At 41.2% G+C, this 25601-nt stretch overlaps 1 protein-coding gene across 3 annotated transcripts in view; it reads left to right on the top strand.

Annotated features, from left to right (window-relative positions):
* APOO (apolipoprotein O) overlaps positions 1–25601 on the top strand; it is a 59719-nt gene that overhangs the window by 25177 nt on the left and 8941 nt on the right. For 2 of the 3 annotated variants that reach the window (XM_087860102.1, XM_087860101.1), the window contains exons 2-7: positions 1788–1895; positions 3218–3337; positions 6044–6098; positions 9282–9377; positions 16106–16197; positions 19748–19828. In XM_087860102.1, coding sequence (XP_087716228.1) covers positions 1788–1895; positions 3218–3337; positions 6044–6098; positions 9282–9377; positions 16106–16197; positions 19748–19828 — 552 coding nt within the window. The remainder of the gene's footprint in view (positions 1–1787; positions 1896–3217; positions 3338–6043; positions 6099–9281; positions 9378–16105; positions 16198–19747; positions 19829–25601) is intronic. The other variant, XM_087860103.1, reaches the window with a different exon arrangement.

The raw sequence follows: 25601 nt of genomic DNA on the forward strand, positions 1-25601 counted from the left end.
GGTACATTTCAACAGACATTTTGTTATGTTCTATTTAGCATTATATGTTTTGTTAGTATTATGGAATAGCCTAGTCTTTCACATTACAGGCATTGCATATCTCAGTAGTATGATTTCCATGATGCTAAAGCTTGCCTACAGAGTTAGAACACGTCAGCCACTCATTTATTTTCCACCTCTCTTCCATCCATTCATGCAGGCAGTAAACAGTTACTGAACATTTCTTTTGTGCTAGGCATAGGCAGGGGCAGTAGGGAGACAGAGTAAGACATGGCAGCATTGTGAAAGGTCTTCCAATCTGGTAGGGAGAACTTGGTAGACATAAATAAATGGATAAGTAGGAAAAGAAAAGAAAAATGCAGTATATCTCCCTGCTCTTAGGCAGTTGTACAGAAAGACAAAGCAAGTATAGGACATTCCAGGCAGAGCAAGCAGCATGTGTCAACCCAGGAAGCTGAGCAACAGCACGGGAGATATCTAGGGAATTTGTGTGCTGTGGGAGAAGGCAGAGTGGCAGAGATGAGGTGAAAGAAGGTGGCCGGGGTCGCATCATAATGGATGTTCTTTGGCCTGCATAAAAGTCCTAGATAATAATGGAGGATCTCACATAAGGGTAGAAGATAATCAGTTTGCAGTTTAGAAAGATCATTCTTTTGCGGTGTGGTGGTTCGAGTCATCAGAGGGCCAGGTGAGCCATTAGAATGTTGCTGGAAACAATCCAAAAAAGAAATGAGGGCCTAAAGAAAGATTGTACAGGAAGAGATAAAGTGGAGAGAGTGAATCGAGATTATTGAACAGTTAGAATTAACAGGATTTACTGACCGATAGGACAGTGGTGGTGGTGGTGGTGAATATGACCTCAGAGTTTCTGACCAGGTTGTTTGGTTGGGTGGTGGCACCATGCCTGAGAGGAAGTAGAGGAAGAAGGGGCAGGTCTGTGGTAAAGATGCTGCATGGTCAAGTGCTGTGTAAAGGTCGGGGAGTATTACTGAAAATAAAGCCTTCTGACTTGATGCCATAGCACCCACCCACCCATCAGGCCAAGTGTGGACTTGGAGGCCCAGACAAGATCTTGATGAGTTGATTTTGCACATTGCTTGTAGAAAAGTAGAAATGTCCAGGAGTAATTGGATAAGTGCGTTGGGAGCTCAGGAAGGAGCTCTGGGCTGGGCCTGCATATCTGGGAGACACTGGCTTTGCCTTGCAGCCCTGGGTGTGAGTGACCCAGTGAGGGAGGGCAAGACACGAAAAGATACTGAGTTGGAGAACTTAGACGGGGGGGAGACCAGCTCTGAATGGGAATGGAAAGAGAAAGCTTGTGAAAGTTTGGTTTTTAGAATTACAGAAATAATCTTTACTCTGTTTAGTGAATCACTAGTTGAAATCATTAGAAACCTCTTCCACTGTTGTTGGTGGGGGGTATGTGTATGTGTGTGGGAGAGATCAAGACTCTTTTATAATTTTAAAATCATTTCATAGCATTTCTGTTATTTTTAAAAGTGCACATATGTGTCTGGTATGTATCTTTTATTTTACTTGACAGGCTGAGTAGAAAAACTTAGGGACTACTGTCTTGGAAATTAAGGTGAAGGTGACCTGAAATTTTAAGTCCGTGAGTATAAGTTTTTTAGTTTCTGACTTCGATGAAACTTCAGGAATACATCTGTTTCTCATAAAGTGCAATACGCCTTCCAGGGCAGAAGTTGCTGACGTTATAAACGTGCTCACGTTATGCACATTCAGTTTATTGCATTGACAGAAGGCTTAAGATTGCTTCTGTGTTTCAGGTAATTCAGAGGTCTGTGGGGCCGGCCAGCCTGAGTCTGCTCACCTTCAAAGTCTATGCATCACCTAAAAAGGACTCACCTCACAAAGCTTCTGTGAAGGTTAATGAGGTAACATGCCGTCATGTTGTGATATATTTTGAACGTCTGCTTTAGTTACTATACGAAGGATTCAAATTGTATGTCAGTCAAATTGTAGGACAGTTTAGAAGACACTTAGAAGGAGGAAATATATTTCCTTATAATTTTTCTTCGTGGGAAGCTACTAAAGTGTAGCTTTTTGAACAAATAAACTTTAATTAATGATAGCTAAGGGCAAATTAAGGAGTATTTCCTAGATTTTTTTTGTGGGGAATCTGCTCATCACCTCTAAGTGATCTGCCTCATCCAAGACTGCTTTCTTTTCTTTCTTTCTTTCTTTTTTTTTTTTTAAAGATTTTATTTATTTAACAGAGAGAGACAGAGAGCACAGGCAGGGGGAGTGGCAGGCAGAGGGAGAGGAAGAAGCAGGCTCCCCCGCAGAGCAGGGAGCCCGATGTGGGGCTCAATCCCAGGACCCTGGGATAATGACCTGAGCTGAAGGCAGTCGCTTAACCAACTGAGCCACCCAGGCGCCCCTCTAAGACTGCTTTCAAGCCAAGAAAACATTTGCATTTTTCCCTAAGAAATTGAAGACCTGGGTTCATTCCTCTTGGCCAGATTAGGGTCTCATAAGTAGATGCTTAGTAAATACTAAATAAACAAAACAAGAAATCTTCTCTCCATTGTTTATATTCTTTTTTGTCTATACTTCCCACCGATTTTTTTGGATATTTGCTTTCTATTGACTTAGAGTAAAATGATGTAAAGATCTGCCTTCAGTCATGAACCAGGTTACTTGAGTGGTGTTTTCAAAAAGCTAATTAGTTTATCTTTTTGCCCTTTATACTCTTCTCAGACCTTGGGTCTGTGGCATTTTTTTGAGGGTGAAAAAGGCAGCCAGTAGTGACTATGAACAGTTTCTCTTCTGGGTGGAGAACAAACTTGCTATCCTGCTTGGATTAGCACTAGACTGATCATTTGAATTCAATTTTTTTTAACATCCCCTCCCCACTTTAGAGTAATAGATTCCTTTTTCCAAGCTGTGTATTAGGTGAAATACCAAATGCCAGGATATAAAATGTATAAAGGGGGAGGCTGCTTTGTCTGCTGCCACTGGAGTGGGATCCCGGAGGGTAGGACACTTCATAGTCCTGTGTTCTTGGCCTTGTTCTTATTGATGAATCAGGTGCAAAGATCCTCTGAAGTAAGGTTCAGGGTGCATGAAACCCTTAGAGTCATAGCAGTTCATGAATTATTAGAAATAATGATGCTTACAAATTTGATGATTGTTTACATTATCTCATGACTATATATGCTTTTTTTGTTTTGTTTTGTTTTTTTAATGTATGCAGCTTTCACTCTACTCTGTTCCTGAGGGTCAATCTAAATATGTGGAAGAGACAAGGACCCCACTCGAAGAAAGCATTTCACATCTCCGACGTTATTGCGAGCCGTATACAAGTTGGTGTCAGGTACAGCTGTGCTGAAAGTGGAGTGACACATTTCTGTTTAGAGTCATAGAGAAAAGTCTATATTGGCTGCATGTTTTCAGAAAAAGGCACGATAGAGGGCTCCAACTTCAGAGGCCTGACTTACGGTGTTCATCAGTGCCATCTCTGAGGGGAGCAGAGAGCCCTAGCTTCCTGATGGCGGCTGTTGCAATAGCTGCAGGGGGAATGGTCCTCCTACCAGGCAGCATGTGGCACCTTGACTAGAGAATGGACTAGTAACTATCTTGTTGGTCATACCTATGAAGACATCATTGTCTCCCAGGGGAGGATAGGGGGCTGGAACTCTAGTAGAAGGAAAAGGTTATAATGTAAGCATTTATGTCAAAATTGGAGAGTTTTTCTCCCCCCAGAAAGTATACACATCAGAACCATTGTAACAGGAATGGTTACAGAACATTTTGAATGCTGTAATAGGAGGATGGATAACTAAAAAGGTGTGTGATTACGTATTTGAGTACTGAACTATTTGTCCCAGTGACCAAAGAGCTATGTATACAGATGGGCTCCTGTCACTGCTCAGGTTTTAGATTAGGCACCTGTCGTGTTCATGGAAGCATTTCTGCAATTTTTAACATCTGAAATGGAAGTTTACAGTCTACAGAATGCTTCTGTGCGCTTTGATACATGAAGTATTTGCCATACTTGATCTGGATTTCAAAAATTGATGGCAGATTAGTACAGAGTATGTAGATGTGTGTGACATGGTCTAGCTATACTTTGCTTGAGATTTACAGACTGAATTTTCATCCAGAACTTGTCTTAAAATTTTCATTTCCACTCTCTGTGCCAGTGCTGGACCTCTTTTCAGCAGTTTAGAAGAAATGGGTAAGCTTAGACTCTGTCAACAATGTATTTAGGCCAGTATACTTAAGTATCATAACCATATTATTGAGTTATAAATACCTAAAGACTTTTACTTAATGTGTTGTAAAAAACTTAGACTTTAGGGGCACCTGGGTGGCTCAGTCATTGAGTGTCTGCCTTTGGCTCAGGTCATGATCCCAAGGTCCTGGGATCGAGCCCCGCATCAGGGGAGCAGGAAGCCTGCTTCTCCCTCTCCCACTCCCCCTGCTTATGTTCCCTCTCTTGCTGTGTCTCTCTGTCAAATAAATAAATAAAAATGTTTTTAAAAAACCTTAGACTTATTGTCTTGTTCTAGAAGATTTTTAAACCATCTGCTGGTTAAGATAAGGTTGGCAAATTTGTACAAATATTTTTCTGTCATGTAAGCATTAACTGTGGTTATTTTGTGCTCTTTTTTTTTTTTTGGTTATAAAAGTACTTTGTCTCTTAACCTTTCAACCTAAGATTGCCTTTTGTTTTTTACTTTTTCATCTGTGCATGATGCTCAGTGCAGCAAAATGCTTTTGCAAACGAGAGAATAATTGTCAACATGTTTATTTGTACTACTTCTAAATAAAAAAGCCATTTTGTGATTACAGTGGCTTTATTTTTCTATAGGATGATGTCTTCTTCAATAGAAATATTTCTAATTACTGGCTCCTTTTTCAGGCCAATAATTTCTATCCCCTTTCTTTAAGAACTAATTTAATTTTTCTTTATAGTGAGAAGATTATGCTAGCAAAAGAAATAGGTCATCACTCTAGACATTTATCTGTAGTTTTTCTTTCTTTTTATGGGCATAAAATACCAATAATGAATTTTAATGAAGCAGTATTCAATTTTTAAATGTTTTTTATGTCTTTCCCTAAATTCAATGTTTATTGTTTAAGGGCATTTAGCAGTATTAGGATAACTTGTTCTGACTTGGACCAAATTAAACAAAACAAATCCTTTATTTCCAAGTGGCAGCTGGTTCTGGTACCTTCTGATGCCCATGTGTCTCTTCTTCTAACTTTATTTTAGACTTATTTTTTTTTAAGATTTTATGTATTTATTTGAGAGAGAGAGAGTACGCATGAGTTGGGGGGGCAGAGGCTCCCCACTGAGCAGGGATTTCCCCACACAGGACTTGATCCCAGGATCCCGGGATCATGACCTGAGCTGAAGGCAGATGCTTAACCAACTGAGCCACCCAGGCGCCCCTATTGTAGACTTCTTGAAGGTGGGGTACTTTCTAGCTAGTCCACTGTTTTCTTTAGGTTATATGATATTCATGTACAAAGCCATTTTATTGTGGTTGTTGTTGTTAAGAGAATGTTAATACTTCATTTGCTCCAGGATTAGGGTAAGTGTCTCTCAAAACTTGGATATCTACTCCTTTGTCCCATTCAAGTTGGTCATTCTTGCTTCAGAAGGACAGTTTTCAGATACAGACTCTAAAATCATGATGTGTGAGGAAATAGACTTAACATGAAAGACAGATTTAATCTCACAGGGAGAGGATTGCTGGTTTAATTATCAAGGGGATTGATTTTTGTCCATTCTCTTTGAATTAAATGGAAGAATAAAAAGGCTGGGTTGTTGAAATCACGCTGCTTGTAATGTTTGCTTCCTGTGGCAATAATAAACTGTTCTGCTGAGCAATTTGTGGTGAAGGGGAAATTACACAAGAGAAAAAGAACACAAAAACCCCCAGATAGACAGTATATCCCTTTGTTCAAAAAGTGTTAATAACATGATAATTTATACAGTAAAGGCAAATATGTTTATCGTTGCTTTCTAATCAGCATATCCTTCTCATTCATTTTCTTTTCACCTTTTTAGGAAATGTACTCACAAACTAAGCCCAGGATGCAGAGCTTGGTTCAATGGGGGTTAGGTAAGTTGATTTTTGAGTAGGCATAATCAGTTTCTTCATTAACATTGAATTCTTTAACCGGGATTCCATGGATGGGCTCCAGGAGATCTGGGAATTCCTTGAAATGGTATGTAGAATATTAGAGCTATGTGGATTTTTCTGGAAAGAAGATCTGTTGTTCTCATCAGATTTCAGGGGGCTGGTGTCCCTGAACATTTGGGAAATCTGTTGAAGATCCTTAGGATTGTTGAGCTAACAAGTTCAGATACACTGGATATTTTTTTCCTGAAATCTGTTTCCAGGTGCAGTGTCCCTGACTCACACTAACCCCCACTAACTCATCAGTAGGTTTTCGAAATCAGAATACTTATTTGTATGGCTGTTAATAACATGTTACAGAAATTTGGAGGCTAGAAGGAACTGGGCTGGTGTGCCTAGGAAAGGCCTTACTGCATGAATAGTGTTCTTACATTTTTTTCATTGGGTTTTTTATTGTCCTTGATTGTTTTTCACATCCACTTATTCCATACACTCATAAACTGGGTTCACAGTCTATATTCTGACTCATCTCCATCAGAAACTGGCAAATTAATGGACGTTGAGCGTATTTCGTTCCCCTTACTGGGCATCTCAGCAAAGAAGAACTCATGTTTTTACAAGTGTTTGCTTCCATGACTGAATAAAACAAACACGAACACAGCTTATTTCCTTCCGAAGATCATCGAGCGTTGATGGGCTGATACAGGATATTAACATCCATGAATAATATGTATGTTAATAAATAACATCCTAGTTTTATTAATTTCATCAGCACTTATTTAGTTTTTATTACATGCCGGGAACTAGTCTGAGTGCTTTCAAAATATTAATTTTTTGTATGATCCTCATAACCCTGACAGGTAGGTGCTTTTATTACCTTCATGTTTTAATCGGAGGAAACTAAAGAACTTCTGATCTCTTGTCATTACATATGTGACTGAGGAGGGCTCTTCATTGTTACCCATCACTTCTCATTGATTCATAGCAATAGGCATTATTTGCAACCTAAGTCTTGTTTTTCTTCTCTTGGACTGGTGACTGCAAAAGCTCTTAAGAAGAAACATCCCATTATGAGTTGTGTTGTTGTCTGCCAAGGCGTTCCGTCCATTTCCTGGCAGTCACAGCCAGGACATGTTACCTGAAGCCAGGCTGGGGCTTCATTGCAACCTTTCAGCATATCTTCGTTCCCATTTCTCTGTGATTTACCCACTTCCGCTCAGCTCACCAAGGCCATCTGGGTGACCTCCTATCAGCTGCTCCGTGTGCACGTCTCGAAGTAAAAAACACTGTGCTGGTAGGCAAAAATAAAGGGAAGTAGAAAATTGCTTCCGATGACCCAGACAAAGAGATGGAAAGTGAAAACTAAGTTAAAGGCAAAATAAGTAAAAGGCCAGACAGGAATTCGTGCAAACGACACAAGCCCTATAGTAGTATTTTAAATGATTACCGCGTTTCCCAAATACCCAGGAAACGGAAAACTGGCATGTGTCTGCTCTTTTCTGGGGGAGAAAATTACCGAGCGTTCCAGTTAGTTCAGTTCCACATACATTTGTTAAGTCATCATCATGGCAGGCATGGAAGATCATGGCTGATTAAGAAGACAGTGGTCACGGGGCGCCTGGGTAGCACAGTCATTAAGCGTCTGCCTTCGGCTCAGGGCGTGATCCCGGCAATCTGGGATCGAGCCCCACGTCAGGCTCTTCCGCTGGGAGCCTGCTTCCTCCTCTCCTACTCCCCCTACTTGTGTTCCCTCTCTCGCTGGCTGTTTCTCTGTCAAATAAATAAAGAAAATCTTAAAAAAAAAAAAAGAAGACAATGGTCACAACCACTGAGGTGCATATAATACATTTTCAACAGTAGCACAAATACAGAGAAAGTCACAGACCACTGTTGAAGGTACAGAGGAAGGAGACGAGTTTATAGAGTTTGGAGGGAGGGGAAGAGTCAGAGAAAGGTTTCTGAGTTGAATCTTAGAGTTAGAGTCAGCCACACCAAGACATGGGAGTGGAACTTGGGCAGCATTCCACACGGAGGGCACAGCACTCCACACGGAGGGCACAGCACGATCAGGGCTTGGAGGAGTGACTCAGTGTTTCCTGATTAGGAAACTGGAAGCAGATAGGGAGTGCTGAAGATGGGGCTGAGAGAGAGAAATGAAGGGTTTTTAAGTTAGTCTCTCTGAAACCCATTTGTTAATTGATTCAGTATCCGTCCACACCTAGCAGTGCTTTTAATAAGTAGCTGTTGGATGAACATCCACTGTTACCACTGAGGGAAAATAACATAGAAGTCTAAGCAATGTACCATTCAGGAGTGTATGTTCTCCTTGAGGAGACATAAAATACACCCCTGAATAATTAAACACAAGGTGCTACAGGATTACGTACCAAATGATGGTACGGAGAATAAATATGATGGGACTTTAGAGGAGAGAGAGAGGCGTGGGCTGAGGAGTCTAGGAAAGGTTTCTGAGGGGGTTAGGAATGCAGATGGCTCTTACTTGGTGGGATTGGCTCGGTGGACAGGAGAGGAGTCATCATTCAAATGAGGTCATAAGGCATGCTCAGGCACGGCACTTAGGCTCACATGCTGCATTTCTTTGTGTTTATTTATCACCAGTGACTATTTCCCGCATATACTTGCACTGAAAGTTTCCTTCATTGTCCAGATTTATTCTGTTCTCGATTTCGAATAATGAATTCAAATGGCAAAGGATACGTTTTTCCCTGAGCCTCATGTATTTGGTTCCTGAGTTTCAGAGAACAAGCACCAGAGCTTTACAAGATAGCGGCAGATCTATCCAGATCTGTTCTGTTTCTGTGTTTGGAAGGAGGAATCCCTGTGTTGGTATTTCTCCCCCTGTGCATAGTTGATTCAGATCTGTTACATTCAGGAATATGAAGGTAATCTAACATTACTTTCTTCTCAGTAGGTCATCAGACCAGAAGTGTTTGAAAATTGGCTACTTGCTATGTGACTAATAAATCATGTTTATATACCACATAAAAAGAATATGTTGAAAAAAAGCATATTAGCATAAAGCAAAGAACACATTATTTGAGAAGCATTTGATACTATATGTACTAGTTATGTGTAAGACTTTTTTTTGGTTTGTTTCTTAATGGGCAATTTACAGAACTGTTTCCTGGTCTGATTCTATTGTAGGCAGCTATGAATATTTCCAAAATGCACCTCCTGGATTTTTTCCAAGACTTGGTGTTATTGGTTTTGCTGGCATTGTTGGACTTCTTTTGGCTAGAGGTAGGTACAATTTTGTGGGTTTTTTTTTAAAACAGTTCATAAGGGAGAGATAAGATAGGTACTTGGTTCTTTCTTTTTATTTGCCAGTTGTCAGAATAATGAGTTGGTTCCTGAAATATAGCTTTCTTAATATATAATTGTTATGGTTGTTTTATCCAGTATATTTGATTTTAAGCATATATAGAAATTATAAAAATATGAAATGGAAGAAACGGTATACTCCTGGTTAAAAAATAATATATTTATATCCTTTATAGGCACATTCACTTGATCAAATTACTCTCTCTCTCTCTCTCTGGTACAGAAAGAGTGAATTTTTGTTAGCCAAAGTCTGTCACACCTGAGAAACTGTTTCTATTTGTTTCATTATTGAGATCAGGCTTTTAATCACAGTGAATAGAACAGTGATTTTGTAGAGATTTTATTAATTTCTTGATGTGTCATAGCTTTGGTCATCAGTGATGATATTAAAATTTTTAAGACACTTAAAAGCTAACAAATGTCAACTGAAATATATTACTACACTATCCTGCTGGATTGCAAACATTTATAGGGAATAAAGGATGACAAGGTACTTCACTATAATATAGAGAAAAATTTGTTATAAACTACTGAGGTTTCACTGATTATAAAATTCAGACTTTACAAAAATTCCTAAAATAGAGAGTTTATGAACCCTGCGATCAGACCCCCATAAAAGATTAACTATAGTGACTGCTTTGGTACTCATTCCTTCAGTTTTGAAAAGCTTCTCTGTATGTGCCTTATCTGTTATTTTAGAGTTTGGAGGCAGGCAGCACTACTGCCACTCCCTGAATCTGTGGAATGAACTCCTGTCATAGTTTCTGTGCCCTCCTCCCATCCTGTGCAGAATATATAAGAATTAAATTTAGAGTTCATTTTTCTAATCAACTTGCGAAAGAGTTGAACTACCCCCCCCCAGACATTTTCCCCCTCCTTTCTCTAAAGCTATCCAAAAAAGCATTTCTGTCTTACTTAGATAGCGTTTGAAATTTATGAAGATCCCAAGGCCAGGGTGTTGGAATCTTGGCTACTGTTAAGGAGCCAGGAATGTGAAATCAAGTGAGATTAGCTTCCCCCTCCCTCTCAATGGTGAGAACATGGCCCTAAAGCAAGCTTCCTCTGCTGCGTGTGTGCGCGCGTGTGCGTGTGTTGCTCTGCTGTCTGGTGTTTATCCCCCTGCACGTGCACTTGGGCGACCATCCTGAGGAGAACTGGGGACTGTGCCCTTCTGGGCAGAACAGCAGCATAAGGACACCCACTACTGTGGGTTCTAGTCCTTCGTTTTTGCTTGCTGGTTTATTTTTTCCTCTCTCCTTTTCCTTTTCCAGGGAGGGTTCAGTAGCATTAAAATGATGTAAAAACCCTAATTCTTTTTCAAAAAAGTACACATGGGGTCACCTGGTTGGCTCAGTTGGTTAAGCATCTGACTCTTGGTTTTGCCTCAGGTCCTGATCTCATGGGTTGTGAGATCAAGCCCCGCGTTGGGCTCCACGTTCGGTGGGAGTCTGTTTGGGTATTCTCTCCCTCTGCCTCTTCCCCTCCTCGCTTGTGTGCTCTCTCTCCCTCTCTGAGATAAATAAATCTTTTAAAAAAGTACACATGTGCACGCACACATTCGTGCACAAATATTCAACAATGAGTCTTTTCCTTGGGGTGCTGGGGTAGCAAGGCCTGAGGTGAACAATGGCGCGTGCTCACTGAATAAGATGAGCAGGATGGTGAGTATGTTTATGTGTCTGGAGTGGTTTGCAGCCCCCTCCAGGTAGGTGGCCCCCCTGTGCCGGCAGCAGCAGGGTGGGCTCAGAAGATCCCTCCTGGCAGAGTTTTCTTTTCTTTTCTTTTCTTTTCTTTTCTTTTCTTTTCTTTTCTTTTCTTTTCTTTCCTTTCCTTTCCTTTCCTTTCCTTTCCTTTCCTTTTCTTTTCTTGTCTAACTTTTATAACATTTTATTTTAAATAAAAATTGTATGTTTTTAAGGTGTACGACATGATATTTTGATATACATATATGTATACATATACATAGTGAAATGATTACTCCAGTCAAGCTATTTAACATATCTTCTATCATAGTTACCTTTTTTTTTTTTAAGATTTTATTTATTTATGTGACAGAGAGACAGCCAGCGAGAGAGGGAACACAGCAGGGGGAGTGGGAGAGGAAGAAGCAGGCTCCTAGCGGAGGAGCCCGATGTGGGACTTGATCCCGGAACGCTGGGATCACGCCCTGAGGCGAAGGCAGACGCTTTAACGACTGCACCACCCAGGCGTCCATAGTTACCTTTTTTTTAGATGAAAGCACTAGTAATCTCTCTTAGTAAATCTTTAAGATTCAATGTTAACTATAGTCATCATGCCATGCATTACTCTCTAGACTTACTCATTCTGTGTTACTGCAACTTTGTACCCTGGGACCAGCATCTCTCCATCTCCCCCTCCCCCTCCCCCCTACTTGCTTCTGGTAGCCACACTTCTGTCTGTTTCTATGCATTTGACTCTTTTAGATTCCAGATATCAGTGAGATCATGCAGTTTTTGTTCTTTGTCTTTAAGGCTTATTTCCCATAGTATAATGCCCTCTGCATTCATCCATGTTGTTGCAAATGGCAGGGTCTCCTTTTTTAAAGCTGAGTAATATTCCATTCATATAGATACCACAGTTTCTTTACCTACTCATCCCTTGACACTTAGGTTGCTTCCATGTCTTGGCTCTGATGACTAATGCTGCAGTGAACATGGGAGCACAGATATCTGTTTGAGATACTGATTTCATGTCCTTTGGGTGTATACCCAGAAGAGGGATTGCTGGATCATATGATAGGGTTTCTTGAGCATAAATGCTAAGGTGGTCCTCATTTAATGAGAATGGCCATGACTGGTGGTGACAAGAGGCACCTCTCTAGGAGGTGAGTGGATGATCATTCAAAGGAGGTGGACTCAGCCAGGTCACTCAATGGTGGCAGGTGGTTGTTGCCTACCAATGTTGCCTTCTGGTGGCTCCTCCCCCTCCCCGCTTCCTTCCTGCAGTTTTGGAGCCCCCAGCTCCTTGTGTGAACCATTAGGAGCTGGAGGCCCAAGAGCTGCTGCTTATCAGTTTTTTGTAAATGACCCAGAAATGGCGGGTTGTCAGGTGTGCTGTCCTTCACCTGGTCTTCACTTATGTGAGCTGCTCAGGAACTTAAAGCTTCAAGTGTACAGGTGGGACCCCAGGGATAAAACAGTGTTTTCTAGAGTAATTCTGTCCTTTCAATCAAGGCGGTAGGAGAAGGAGAGAAACGTTAATTTACTAAGAGTCTAGACTGATAACATTTGTTTTGTCTCCTGTGACCCCAGTTCCATCTTTGGAGATATGTGGTTTAAAGTTTAAAACCAATAAACAGCACTTAGGTTATTCTAACTGTGTGATAGTACCACATTGTGCTAGCATCTGTCCATGTCCCCTGTCAAAAGCCCTGTGCCTCTCAGCAGAGACTCTCTAGGTCCAAGTTCATTTCTAGAGGCTTCTCCTCTTTCATCATCTACCATTTTTCTGAACCTCATTCTCAGGCTTCTCCAGTTCTCCGTGTTGCTACCTATCCTGCCCATTCCCCTTTACCCAGGGTTTACATGTAGCTGGGGTGCAAGGGTATAAGAGCAGCTGTCTTCGGGAGTCTTAGACCAGGTTCGGTTAGTCGTCACTGACAAAATCCAAAGGCAGAGTGATGAGTGGTGTTGAAACAAGAATTTATTTCAGTGAGGCCAACACCCAGAAGACGGTGGACTAGCGTCTCAGAGACGGTCTCCAAAGTGCCGAAAATACTACCAGGTTTATGTAAGGAAAATGTGGGGCAAAGGTAAGTGCAGGTAGTCAGTGAAGGTCAAGTCCATTGTTCTCTTGGAGTCAGTCACGTGGGGTCTTGCTGGCTCAGGGCAGTCCTTATTACTTGAGGGGGTAGGTTTGGTTCCCATCGGGACGTTTTACACACAGGGTCTTTTGCCTGAGTTACGAGATAAGCTGGAAAGGGAAATTTAATAATTTAGAAAGTGCAGACTGAGGGGTGCCTGGCTGGCTTAGTCATTAGAGCAGGCAACTCTTGATCTCATGGTTCTAGTTCAAGCCCCATGTTGGGTGTAGAGATTACTTAAAAATAAAATCCTAAAACAATTTTTTTTAATTTATTTATTCAACAGAGATAGAGACAGCCAGTGAGAGAGGGAACACAAGCAGGGGGAGTGGGAGAGGGAGAAGCAGGCTCATAGCGGAGGAGCCTGATGTGGGGCTCGATCTCACAACGCCGGGATCACGCCCTGAGCCGAAGGCAGACGCTTAACTGCTGTGCCACCCAGTCGCCCCGCCTAAAAAATTTTTTAACAGTGCAAACTGGAGGCGCCTGGGTGGCTCAGTCAGTTAAGCATCTGCCTTCGGCTCAGGTCATGTTCCCTGGGTCCTGGGATCAAGCCCCACGTCAGGCTCCTTGCTCAGTGGGGAAGCCTGCTTCTCCCTCTGCCTCTGCTGCTCCCCCTGCTTGTGTTCTGTCTCTCTCTGTCAAATAAATAAATAAAATCTCTGAAAAAAAGTGCAGACTGAGGTCAAAATGGAGGTAGTTGAAGTCCTCTTTCATATAGCCTCTTGCAGTCTGGACTGAGACTCAGCACTACTGTGGTCTTGGCACATGGCTTCTTGCTCTCTTGGGTTTGACCCCCTTATTTTGGGTGCCGTGTCATCTTTTCCTTGGTTTGCTCTGCCATATCGTTGAACTACATGCTCACATCACTTTCAAAAAAGCCCATGTTGGAAGGAAACTTTCCAAATCCTTGCAAGTCTGAAAATTACTTTCTATCCTCATATTAGGTGATAATTTGGTTGGGTATAGAATTTGTTTTCCATCAAAACTTTGAAGGCCATGTCTTCTAGCATCTGGCATTGCAGATGTGTCAGCAGCCAGTCTGGATGCTTGTTCTTTCCTGGTTGGGCATTTTGGTGCCTGCAATCCTCAGCTGTAGGAACATAATCTGGTTTGTGTTTCTTTGAAAATTTACTCTCATTCGTTTTCCTTCCTGAACTCCTGTTAATTAGCAGTGAAGCTGTTTAAGCGACCCTATATGCCTCTTTTATTTTCTTGATCATTTCATTTTACTCCTTTTGAGTTTTTTTACTTTTGTCATTTCCAAGTAGCTTTCTTGTTCTTTGATTGTTCCTTTTTCATAGAACCCTTTTTTCTTTAAATGTAGTGGCTTCTTAAATTTATTCAATGATACTTAATAATAGGTGTAGTTTTGTTTTTAAGTTCTTTTGTTTCCTGTAGGGTCATTTTTCCCCCTTTCTTGCTTGTCTTGATCTTCTCTTTTATGCTGCAGTCTTTCCTTAAATGACTAGTGACCCTTGGTTGTACAGTCATGTTGAGGAGCAAGGCGACTGAAATGCTAATAAGAACTTTTTGTGCATAGAAATGGGGGTTACTGGCCAGCAGGTTCTACCGCAGGGTGAGCTGAAAGGGAACTAACTGATTTATACGGAGGGTGCTTACACCTGGGGCCTGTGCGAGGAAAACTGTGCTCTTGGGTACTAACGCTCACATGCACACACACCAGCTAGCTTGGTTCTCAGCAGAAAATTTATGGCATTTCTTTAGAGATATTCTTTTTTTTTTTAATTAAAGTAGGCTCTGTACCCAGCATGGAGCCCAATGCAGGGCTTGAACTTAGCCTGAGATCAAGACCTGAGCTGAGATCAAGAGTCAGATGCTTAACTGACTGAGCCACCCAGGCACTCCTCTTCAGAGATACTTCTCCGCCTTTGTAAAAGTTTGGCTGGATAGACTGCCTGGCCACAGGCAGTTGTACACCAAGATGGCACGGAGGAAGGAGGGAATCACCTAGGCTCTGCACAGGACTTGCATTTGTGTCCGTCCATAGTCCCCACATCTCTCCGCCTCCCCCCATCTTGATCCTTGGTTGCCCTCTCCATCCTCCCCAGTACCTGCCAGCTCTGGGCTGCCGGGCACCTGCTGCTCCCCCCTCCCCTGCAGGCGCTCCTCAGGACTTCATAGCTGCATGTCCTCTTGCTTCTGTCCACGCTCCGTTTTCTGTAAATTGGATGACACATCTTATCTCCCAATGGCCCCTCCACACATTTCCTCTTCATTGTGGGTTTATTACCTGTTTTTTTTTTTTTACTGTTATTTTCAAGGAGTATTAGAAAGGAGGGGGGAGCAGTGCTTGTGTTGAGCCCTTAAATAAGGAAGCCGGTTTACTGTAAAAAAACATAAACCTCAGAAACCCAAGTGCCGTCTGCTGCTTTTCAGAACATTCTGTTTTTGCTCCCTTAGAAGCGGTGGTTCTCTTGAAAACATTGTGCTGATGAAAGAAGCCAGTTACAAAGGACCACATATTATATAACTGCATTTATGTGAACTGTCCAGAGTAGGCAACTCTAGAGACAGAAAGTACATTAGTGGTCCCCCAGGGATGGGGGTGATGGGGGAATAGGGAGGGTGACTGCTAATGGATATGGCATTTCTTTTTGGGGTGATGAAAATATTCTACAATTGATTGTAGTGATGATTGCATACCTCTGTAAATACATCACAGTGAATGTACACTTTAAATGGGTGAGTTGTGTGAATTATAGAAAGAAAGAAATCTTACTCAGTGTTAGGTGTCCAGGGCAAACTGAGATGGTAAGGGTAATGAATCATCTGTTGGCATCTACAACCTTTTATTTAATAGGTTCAAAAATAAAGAAGCTGGTGTATCCACCTGGGTTCATGGGACTTGCTGCTTCTCTTTATTATCCGCAACAAGCCATCGTATTTGTCCAGGTAAGTTAGACCCAGGAAACTGGGGTGTCCCTTTTTCTTGCTTATGTATGTTTGGGTTTACTGCTTAATATTTTTTTTTTTGCAGCTTTTATAGCCCCAGACTAAACTTTGTTTGCACGTATAGATGAACTCCCACAAATGTAAATGTTTTTCTCTGCCACGTGCCTCAGTTCTGGCCCTCCTTCTAAACATGTCAGCGTTCAGAGAATGCTCACTAATTTGAATATTAGTCAAAAAAATTAAGATACCTTTTTTGGGGTCATATTTATGTGGAAGTCTGGAGACTCAAACTCCAAAGCTGCTAGTTATAGGTCATTCTCCATTTGGGTGTATCTGGTCACAACCTGTCCTCCTTGAAGCTGCAGGCCTGTGCTCTGGCCCTGTGCACCTTCTCCCTGGGCCTGGTGTCGCCCTCACTTTGCTTGCTGGGGGCTTCAAGGAGTGCAGTCCCCTCTGCTGGGAATGCCCCTCTCAGGGCTCTCAGTTGGCCACTCCTTTCTTTCCCTTCAGATCTCAGCTTATGGCATCCTGTCAAGTTGGAGAACAGAGTTGGCAGAACAGATGGGTAAAGCTATGTTTTAGTCTGTTCAAGATTCCATAACAAAATACCACAGACTGAGTGGCTTGAACAACAGAGATTTATTTTCGCGTTGTCCTGGAGGCTGGAAGTCCAAGATCATGGTGTTGGTAGGGTTGGTTTCTCCTAAGGCCTCTCTCCTTGGCTTGCAGATGGCCACCTTTTCACTGTGTGTGGACATCCCTGGTGTCTCATCCTCGTCTTATAATGAGACCAGTCATATTGGATTAGAGCCCTACTCTTATTACCTCATTTAACCTCAGTTACTACTTTAAAGGCCCTATCTCCAAGGACAGTCACGCACAGTCACGCACAGTCACTCTGTGGGTTAGGACTTCAACATGAGAATTTTGAGGGGCACAATTCAGTCCATAACAGCTAGACCAGCTGTTCGCAAAGTGTGGTCCCTAGACCAGCAACATCAGGATCCCCTGGCTTGTTAGAAATGCACATTCTCAGGCCCCAGCCCAGACTGAGTCAGACATTCTGAGGATTAGGGCCAGCGGTCTGTGTTTTAGCAAGCCCTCCAGGGGATTTGAATGTCCTTGATGTTTGAGAACCACTGATAGAGACTAGACTTCCTTAGGGCAGTGGTGTCTGGACTCAGTGGAACTCTAGATGTAGAGTGCCTTGGAAAACTGGCAAGAACAAGGCAAGCTCGAGGTTTTGAAGTCCTGGACAGCATTTGGAGACAGGGACCCGCCCGGTTCCTGGAGGTACTCTGTCACGCTGAGACTTGGTCCTAGAAGAGCAGCAGTGCCGTCATCAGAGTTGGGCCCTCAGGGCTCTGAGCCAGACTGAACTGACACTGAGCTCCCTGGAGTGCTCGTGACAGGATTGAGTCTGGATTCTTGGATTGCACTGCAGTGTAGGTGGGAGGCCCGTGGCTCCAGCTGTGAGAAATTGGTGGCTTTGGTAGCAGATGCCAGTGAGATCTTTATAGCATGGGCTTGACATTGTTTTTAGCAGTCCTGGAGGCAGAGAGTTAATATCCCTCTGCCTGCTTCAGCCCCAGCTCAGGAATGGTGAATCATGTCTGCCTGCCCTGGATCATAAACATAATCATATATCATCTCAGTGTGTTGTGGTTTCAACAGTAAATGGATAGGGTGTGGAGAGTGGGCTTGGCTGCTGGTTGAGAAGCATATGTGGCTGCCCCCTGAGTAGGGGTCTTTTTTATTTATATGCCACAGCATATGTTGCAAAAGATCTTTTGTATTCATAGCCAAAATTGCGGGACGCAAATATGAGTTGTATTCTAATTTATTTTAAGTCAGTGGGAAGGAGTTTTGTCTTTTATTTTGTACTTAGAGTAAGCCAGAACAAAACAATTAACTGTATTTTCACTAGATACAAAACATTAGTGATCTGATTGGGATGATGAGAAAGTTCTGGAAATGGATAATGGTGATGGTTTCATAATACTGTGCATGTACTTAATGCCACTGAATTGTACACCTAAAAATGGATGAAATGGTAAATTGTATATTTTGCTACAGTAAAACAAAAGAGATGTCAGTGATTGAAAGGGATTTTCTGTTACTGTTTAGTGTCGTTTAGTTCCTATTTCAACAGTTTTAATTTTTTTTATGAATACCCTGACCTTGGACCAGCCACTTAATTGCTCATGTTGTTTTTTGTTCAGTAATGTTTGGAGACAAGTACTGTAAGAAAATGCTTAAAGTGATGGCAAATGTTATTTTCCTTTCAGAAATGTAAAGCACCAAGAATAATGTCATATACGTGGTAAATGCTCAATATGTCTACCAGTAGGTCTGAGAATCATATATTTTAAGAACAGTTAGAGCACCTGGAAGAAAATAACTTGTAAGAAACCAGCATGTTGCAGTGACCACTGGATTTACTAGCACTGTGACCTTAGTTGGACTAGTCACTTGGTTGCTGAGTATTTCCTTATACTCTTTGCCTACTTATTGCACAGGGTTGTTACTTAGCATAGAGATAATTCATGTGAAAGTGCTTTGTAAACTACAATGCTATACGTAGATAAATTATTACAAAAATTAGAAAGAAAATAATAACCGCTTTCAGAAACTTGCAATGGAAATTCCATGTGGGAGAGTAATCAACAGAGTTTGTCATATGTAGGACCAATGAATGCAAATTACCGGAAGCATTTTTTTTTTTTTAAGAAAACTCGATACTTCAAAAATTCCAACAGTTAAAGTCAGCTAGCGAAAGGTGGACCAGGGCATTTAAAATTTTTTTTTTAATTTTTTTCATTCGAGTATAGTTGCTGCACAATATTACATTAGTTTCAGGTGTACAACATAGTGATTTGACAAGTTTATACATTATGCTGTGCTCACTCACCACAGGTGTAGCTACCATCTGTCACCGTGCAGTGCTATTACAGTATCGTATGAAAGAGTGAGCATCTTGGCCCCAAAGTATTCTCTGACCCTGGGGCCTATGTCTTAGGATGTTGTAGAAAGGATCTTAGATCAAGAGGCAGAATTCCTATAGAAGCGTAAAGACTTTATGTTTTGGGAGGACCTGGGAAAACTAAGACCATCTTCATTAGGTTCACCTATTTTTTTTTATCTAGGTCCCTAAAATGAGTGAGTGATTTTCATCTGGGCATGTGCCTTGGTTGGCTGTGATGTGTTAGATGTGATAGGCAGAAACTTTCTTTCTGTGTCTCATTTTCAGGAATTTCCCATATCAGCAGTTGACCTCCTTCATTTTTTTCCTTATTCACCTGTAATTTATGGCAAATTCTTTTAAACAGTAACTGCATGACCAAACTGTGTTTTCTTCTTATGCTATGATTCTCGCTCTCTTTTTATTTGCTTACGTTACGCAGCTTTAATGTGTATGCCCCAAGGCTTCTGGGGTCGTGGTATGCTTAAATGCAGTTATTTTGGAAACAGGAAAAAAGGAAAGTGGAATATTCTCATTCTTACCAGTCACGTATGGAATAGCAATGGATCTTTTATATTTTGTTTCAAGGTCAGTGGGGAGAAGTTATATGACTGGGGTTTACGAGGATACATAGTCGTAGAAGATTTGTGGAAGGAGAACTTTCAAAAGGTGAGAAAGATCTTTTTCGTTATCTTCCTTTTGGTTTAAATATATGGTTTCTCTAGGGTTTTTGTAAGATATTCTTGATAACACTGTTGCCTGATCCTGCTTTTTCTCTTTGTTTTCATTATGCCTCTAGCTCAGATTCTCTGTTGGTGGCCTTAATCGGAGGAGCAGTAGAACCTCTGTGCATTTGGTTATTATCAGCAGGGCTGAATACGTGGTGACCATAAAATGCATTCCACTGCAGTCTTAGATCATAATTTCCTCTCTGTTATATTTATAATGTGCTCAAAGTATAGCATATTTTCTGAAAGTTTTATCAAAACTTCATTCATAGGGAACATACTGTGTTCCCAGGCAAAAAAACTAACCAAGGCTCCTCCTCTTGCTGTTTCACTTATTATTGGCTCCCTCCTTTCCTTTAGCAGGGCGTCATCTCTTCATCCCCTAGCCTTCTTGGCCCGCTTAAGGGCATAAGCCATGGTGTGTTGGGGATCAGCCACCAGCTACAGACTATATTCTCTGTGCTGACTGGTGGATGAGCAGCAGAGGGAGGAGGTTGTGTAGTTGTAAGAAGGTGTCATCTTTTATCTCTTTTTGAAGCCCCATAGCTGATTGAATGTTGCGCCTGTTCGCTGGAACGTTCTTTCCTCTGATAAGGAAGAATGAGTATAGAACAAGGCATCATGTCTCCTTCGAGCACTCGGAGGCACTGCTTGATAGATAAGGAACAGTTAGGGTTCTTACATTAACATCCCTTCTACATTATAGATTGAGGGAAGTTCATTTTCACTTCTATCATCTCAAATCGAAATACTCTACAAATACAAAGAACTGTGTCAAAATTGAAATCCAGAATGTGGATGTAACATTGTAGAATCCATTATAAGCCCTCCTCATGGTTTACATAAACAGTCTTTCAGTGAAATCTTAAGACTCATTTTTGTGTTAGTGGTAGCTAAAGGAATTAGTCTCTGGAGGCTGTTTAAGCAAACGTTGAGTAGAAAGTTCTGCGTTAGTATCAAGTGCCCTTTGGCAGTCCCCTTTAAAGAATAAACACCCGTAGTTTTGTTTCCATTCCTCTGACATTTTCTTTGGAAGTTTGCTTTCCTGTTTAAAGAATTCCTTAAGTCCACACCGAATTTTATATGGGAAAGGAAATAGAATGTCAGGAAAGCTCTACAGAGCCCTAGAAAGAAACGTGGAAAATGAAACTCATGCTCAGTTCCCAGTGTTCACGGTGGTGGTGGCACAGACATACGTGCCCCGAAGCCAGTTGGGCGGGTGTCTCCTGGGAGCCTCTGAGTGCTCGTGGTGGTGTCCGTGGGCAGCTCAGACCCACTGCGCATGAAAGCCAAGGAGGGGATCCCCCCCAGAGCCTCTGGCTTGGAAATAGCTTTCTCTGCTCTGAGAATTCAGCCCAGGGCAGAAGCAGCGGGACTGTGGTTGGAATGCAGGTTAAACAGGCCGGCATTTTATGGTAATTTGAAAACGTTAGATATTAAAGCTACTCACATTTATATGCAAGTCTTTGGGGAGTGAGAGAGTAAAGATGTCTAATTAGCTCATGGTTGGCCTGTATTTTTTTCTCTAGTCTTCTGTGCCCTCGTCCTCTTCAGAGTTACTGAAAATGTAATGTTCTTTCATTTGTTTACCGTGAAAGCATAATCTCTTCCTGACGGTTGTGTGTTCTCACTAGAAGGTAATAAAGTTTTAAACATTTAGCACAAGTTTTAAATGAAGAACAACAGAAGGCTCTAATCAAATTTTGATGTACTTAGATTTCAGGAATTATTTGATGGTGAAAGCCATTGTTTTTTATTGATTGCTCTTCTCTCTTCTTGTGGGTTTCAGGGGGTTTTTGTTTTGTTTAGTTTTATGAATGAGAGCAAAGATTTAAGTTACCCTGAAACAGGAATCCTTTGGGGCCCAGGAGCTGTCTCTTTGAAGGGACCTGGGAGACACTTCATGATTGAGATTTTTGTTCGTTTCTTAGCTTATTTGGAAATTGATTTTCAAGTCAGATTTGAAATTAGCAGTCTCAATTAGATGCAGTCTAATTCATGGTTGTCCGTAGTTATCACTGTAGTGATCTAACAAAGGTACATGTTTGTGGTTCTGAACAGTCAAAAGGAATTTGTGGACATCATGTTTAAAACAAGGCTCTGAAATTTTCAGTGGTATGAATGATGGCTCAGTTCTCAATTATATTATTTGCCATGGAGTTGTATTACTCTCAAAGACCCTAAATAAGTCTGTGGTGTTTTTCTGCTCTGCCACATTCCTTTTCCCTTTTAGGAATTGATACTAAATATTTGCACTGAGTCTTCGACCAATAAAGTTCAGATGAAGGTGGGTTTCAGTTCTGTCATTGCCTTTGGTCAGGTCAGAGAAATTTAATTGCTTCAGCTAAAATGAAGTCTTTGTCAGAACTGTGAAGCAATGATGGGTGTGTCCAAAAATATTGTCAGCCTAGTGTGGTCTAGGGTTTGTTTTTGTTTTTGTTTTCAGATAGAAGATATATCTGTTGGATTTTATTTTATTTTTTATTTTTATTTTTATTTTTTTTTTAAAGATTTTATTTATTTATTTGACAGAGATAGAGGCAGCCAGCAAGGGAGGGAACACAAGCAGGGGGAGTGGGAGAGGAAGAAGCAGGCTCATAGCGGAGGAGCCTGATGTGGGGCTCGATCCCATAATGCCGGGATCACGCCCTGAGCCGAAGGCAGATGCTTAACCGCTGTGCCACCCAGGCGCCCCTATCTGTTGGATTTTAATCTCTGTTTACAGGGGCACCTGGCTGGCTCAGTCAGTGGAGCATGCTACTCTTTATCTCAGGCTCGTGAGTTCAAGCCCCACATAGGCTGTCTATAGAGATTACTTTTTAAAAAATCTTAAAAAAAACTTCTGTTTACAGACACACACACAGAAACAGACAAGAGTTTAAAATCCAGTAGTGTAGTGACCTCATATATACCAATCATCCATCCACCTTTAAAGGATAGGAAATTACCAATGCCTTCTAAGTTCTCCATGCCCTCCCCCTCCTTCCCGTCTCCCCAGAGGGAACTACTATCCAGAATTTGGTTTTTCATTTCCTTGTTCTTCTTCTAAAACATTGTAGTTGAGTTTGCCTTTTTTTGTCTTTAAAATATAAATAAATATATCAAATATACATATAAAGAGTTTATTTAGATGGAATCTTACTATGTGTACTGTTTCCCTTAACATGTTTATGGGCTGTGTATGGCTATAGTTTATTCATTTTCACTGCTGTAGAGTATTCCTTTGTGAGAAAATAACCACGTTGATGACTAGTAGGGTGATTTTCAGTATATTGTTGCACATACAGCTGTGAGCATTTTTGTACATGTGTCAGATTTATGAGGAGTTTTCCTAGGCCGGGATTCCTGATTCGTGGGGTCTACACATCAGTTTTACTAGATGATGCCAAGTAGTTTTACAAAGTGGTTGTTTCCAGTTTTGCCATTCTGGTAGCTTTAAAATAATTTTTCACTATAGGGTGTGAGTTTGTGTGCATGTGCATGTGTGGGTGTGCGTGTCTGTGGTTTTCCTTTATTCTCCAATTTTTATTTTGAAATAATTTCAGAACTACGGAACAGTTGCAGAAATAGTGTATAATGACTGTCGCCTTCACTTCAATTCACCAGTTAATATTTTGCTACATTTGCTTTGTCTCTTATTTTACACATGTGTGGGCACTCACACACACACGTATTTTTTTCTGAACTATGTGAGAGTTAGTTGTAGGTATCATTGCACTTTCCACCCATACTAATTCATCATGTATTTCCAAAGAACGTGGACATTCACTAATATAATCATAATACCATTATCACACTGGGGAAAGGTAACATTTCCTTGTTTGCATAAACATTACCTCATCTGCAGTCCATGTTCTGGTTTCCGCAGCTGCCCCAATAATGTGCATTCCTTCAACTTTTTAATTTATTTTTTTTAGCTTAGTGAATTAGTATAAGGCAAACTCCCTTGTGACCATCCTCTAAGGACAAAAAACAGAACTTTGCCAGCCTTCCCAGAACCCCCTCCATGTAGCCCACTCCAATTACAGTTCTCTCCCTCCATCCAAAATTACCTACTACCCTGACTTTTATAGTAATAACTTTCTTTTCTTTATGGTTTTATCACCGAAGTATTTATCCCTGTCACTTTAGTTTTGCTTCTTATTACTTCTGACTTTATTTGCCTTTTAAGTCTTTTTCCCCCTTTTTATTTTTTTTTTATTTTTTTTTAAAAGATTTTATTTATTTATTCGACAGAGAGAGAGAGCCAGCGAGAGAGGGAACACAAGCAGGGGGAGTGGGAGAGGAAGAAGCAGGCTCATAGCGGAGGAGCCTGATGTGGGGCTCGATCCCGTAACGCCGGGATCACGCCCTGAGCCGAAGGCAGATGCTTAACCGCTGTGCCACCCAGGCGCCCCCTTTCCCCCTTTTTAAAGTCACTTTTAATCGGAGGTTCCCCTTCCATCTTTTTATTTTCCTTATAATGTATCTGTTAAAAGAACCTGGCATATTGGACCTAGAGAGTTTCCATGGGTTTGGGCTTTGCGGATGGCACACTTAAGATGCAGTTGACCGTGTTCCTCTCTTCTCTGCGTTTCCTGCAGATTGGCAGCTGGATTCAGATGATTGCTTGATGAAGTTTGTGTTTGATCCTGTTGGCAAGGCTGTAGGTCTATGCAGGCACCTAAATCTGGTTTTTACTTTGCTGTTTTGGTGTTAGCGGGTATTGATGACCAGTGCCTAGATGCATTGATTCCCTGGAGGTTAGAAAATGGGCATATTCTACATCTGTTATGTCATTTTTCACATATTAGGTGGAATACTTTAATAAGGAACCACTTCCCCTCATCTACTGTTTAGTTACCCAGTTAGAAGAAAGGGTAAATGCTTTATTTTTTCTCTTATGTATCCAGTTTTCAAAATAATGGATCGGTTCCCTCTCATCCTCAGAAGGTCACCAGATTGTTTTTTAAAAATAGTTACGAATTTGTAGATTTATATATATCTGGATTTGAATGTTTTATGATTCTTATTCCTTACTAAAATTGAAATTGGCCCACTTTGGCTAGTAGAAGTTGGCTTAGAGTCCTTTTGACATGACCCAAGTAGTCTGATAGTTTCCTCACTATCTGGCATGTCACAATGGTCTCAGAATTTCTCATAGTAGTTTTAACGTACATTTCCTTGATCACTAATGAGGTTGAGCATTTTCACATGTTTTATTGGTTTCTTCTTGGAACGCCTACTCATATCTTTTGGTCCTTTTTTTTTTTTATGAGTAATGTGTTCCTGTCTTAATGATTTATGAGGGTTCTTTATTTTTTTTCCTAGTTGCTAATATTGTTGGTCACGTGTTGGCAGATGTGTTCTTCCAGTTTGAGGCTTTTCAGTTTAGGTGTCTTTTGACGATCAGAAGTTCCTATTGTAGTTGGTTTTATTGATTTTTTTTCCATTATGGTGTTCACTCTGAGTCCAGGAGCTTAATAAAAGCCTGAAACTATTTACTGATTGTCCATTGCTGATCTGAAACCCTTTCGCAAGTATCAGCCCAACGTCTGAGTATCCGAGATGGATGCCAGTTGTGGGCGTGGGGCCCCAGGGTCACAGATGGCTCTTTTGGAGCTGTCCTATAATTAGCCAAACACAGCAGTGTGTCTCAGTAAATCGCATGTTTAGTTTTCACTAGGTTTTAAGAAAATGTAACAAGTTACTATGAAAGAATTGTAGAATGACTG

The sequence above is a fragment of the Ursus americanus genome, chromosome X, assembly GCF_024610735.1.
Source record: "Ursus americanus isolate L20-20 chromosome X, mUrsAme1.1.p, whole genome shotgun sequence".
Classification (NCBI taxonomy): Eukaryota; Metazoa; Chordata; class Mammalia; order Carnivora; family Ursidae; genus Ursus; species Ursus americanus.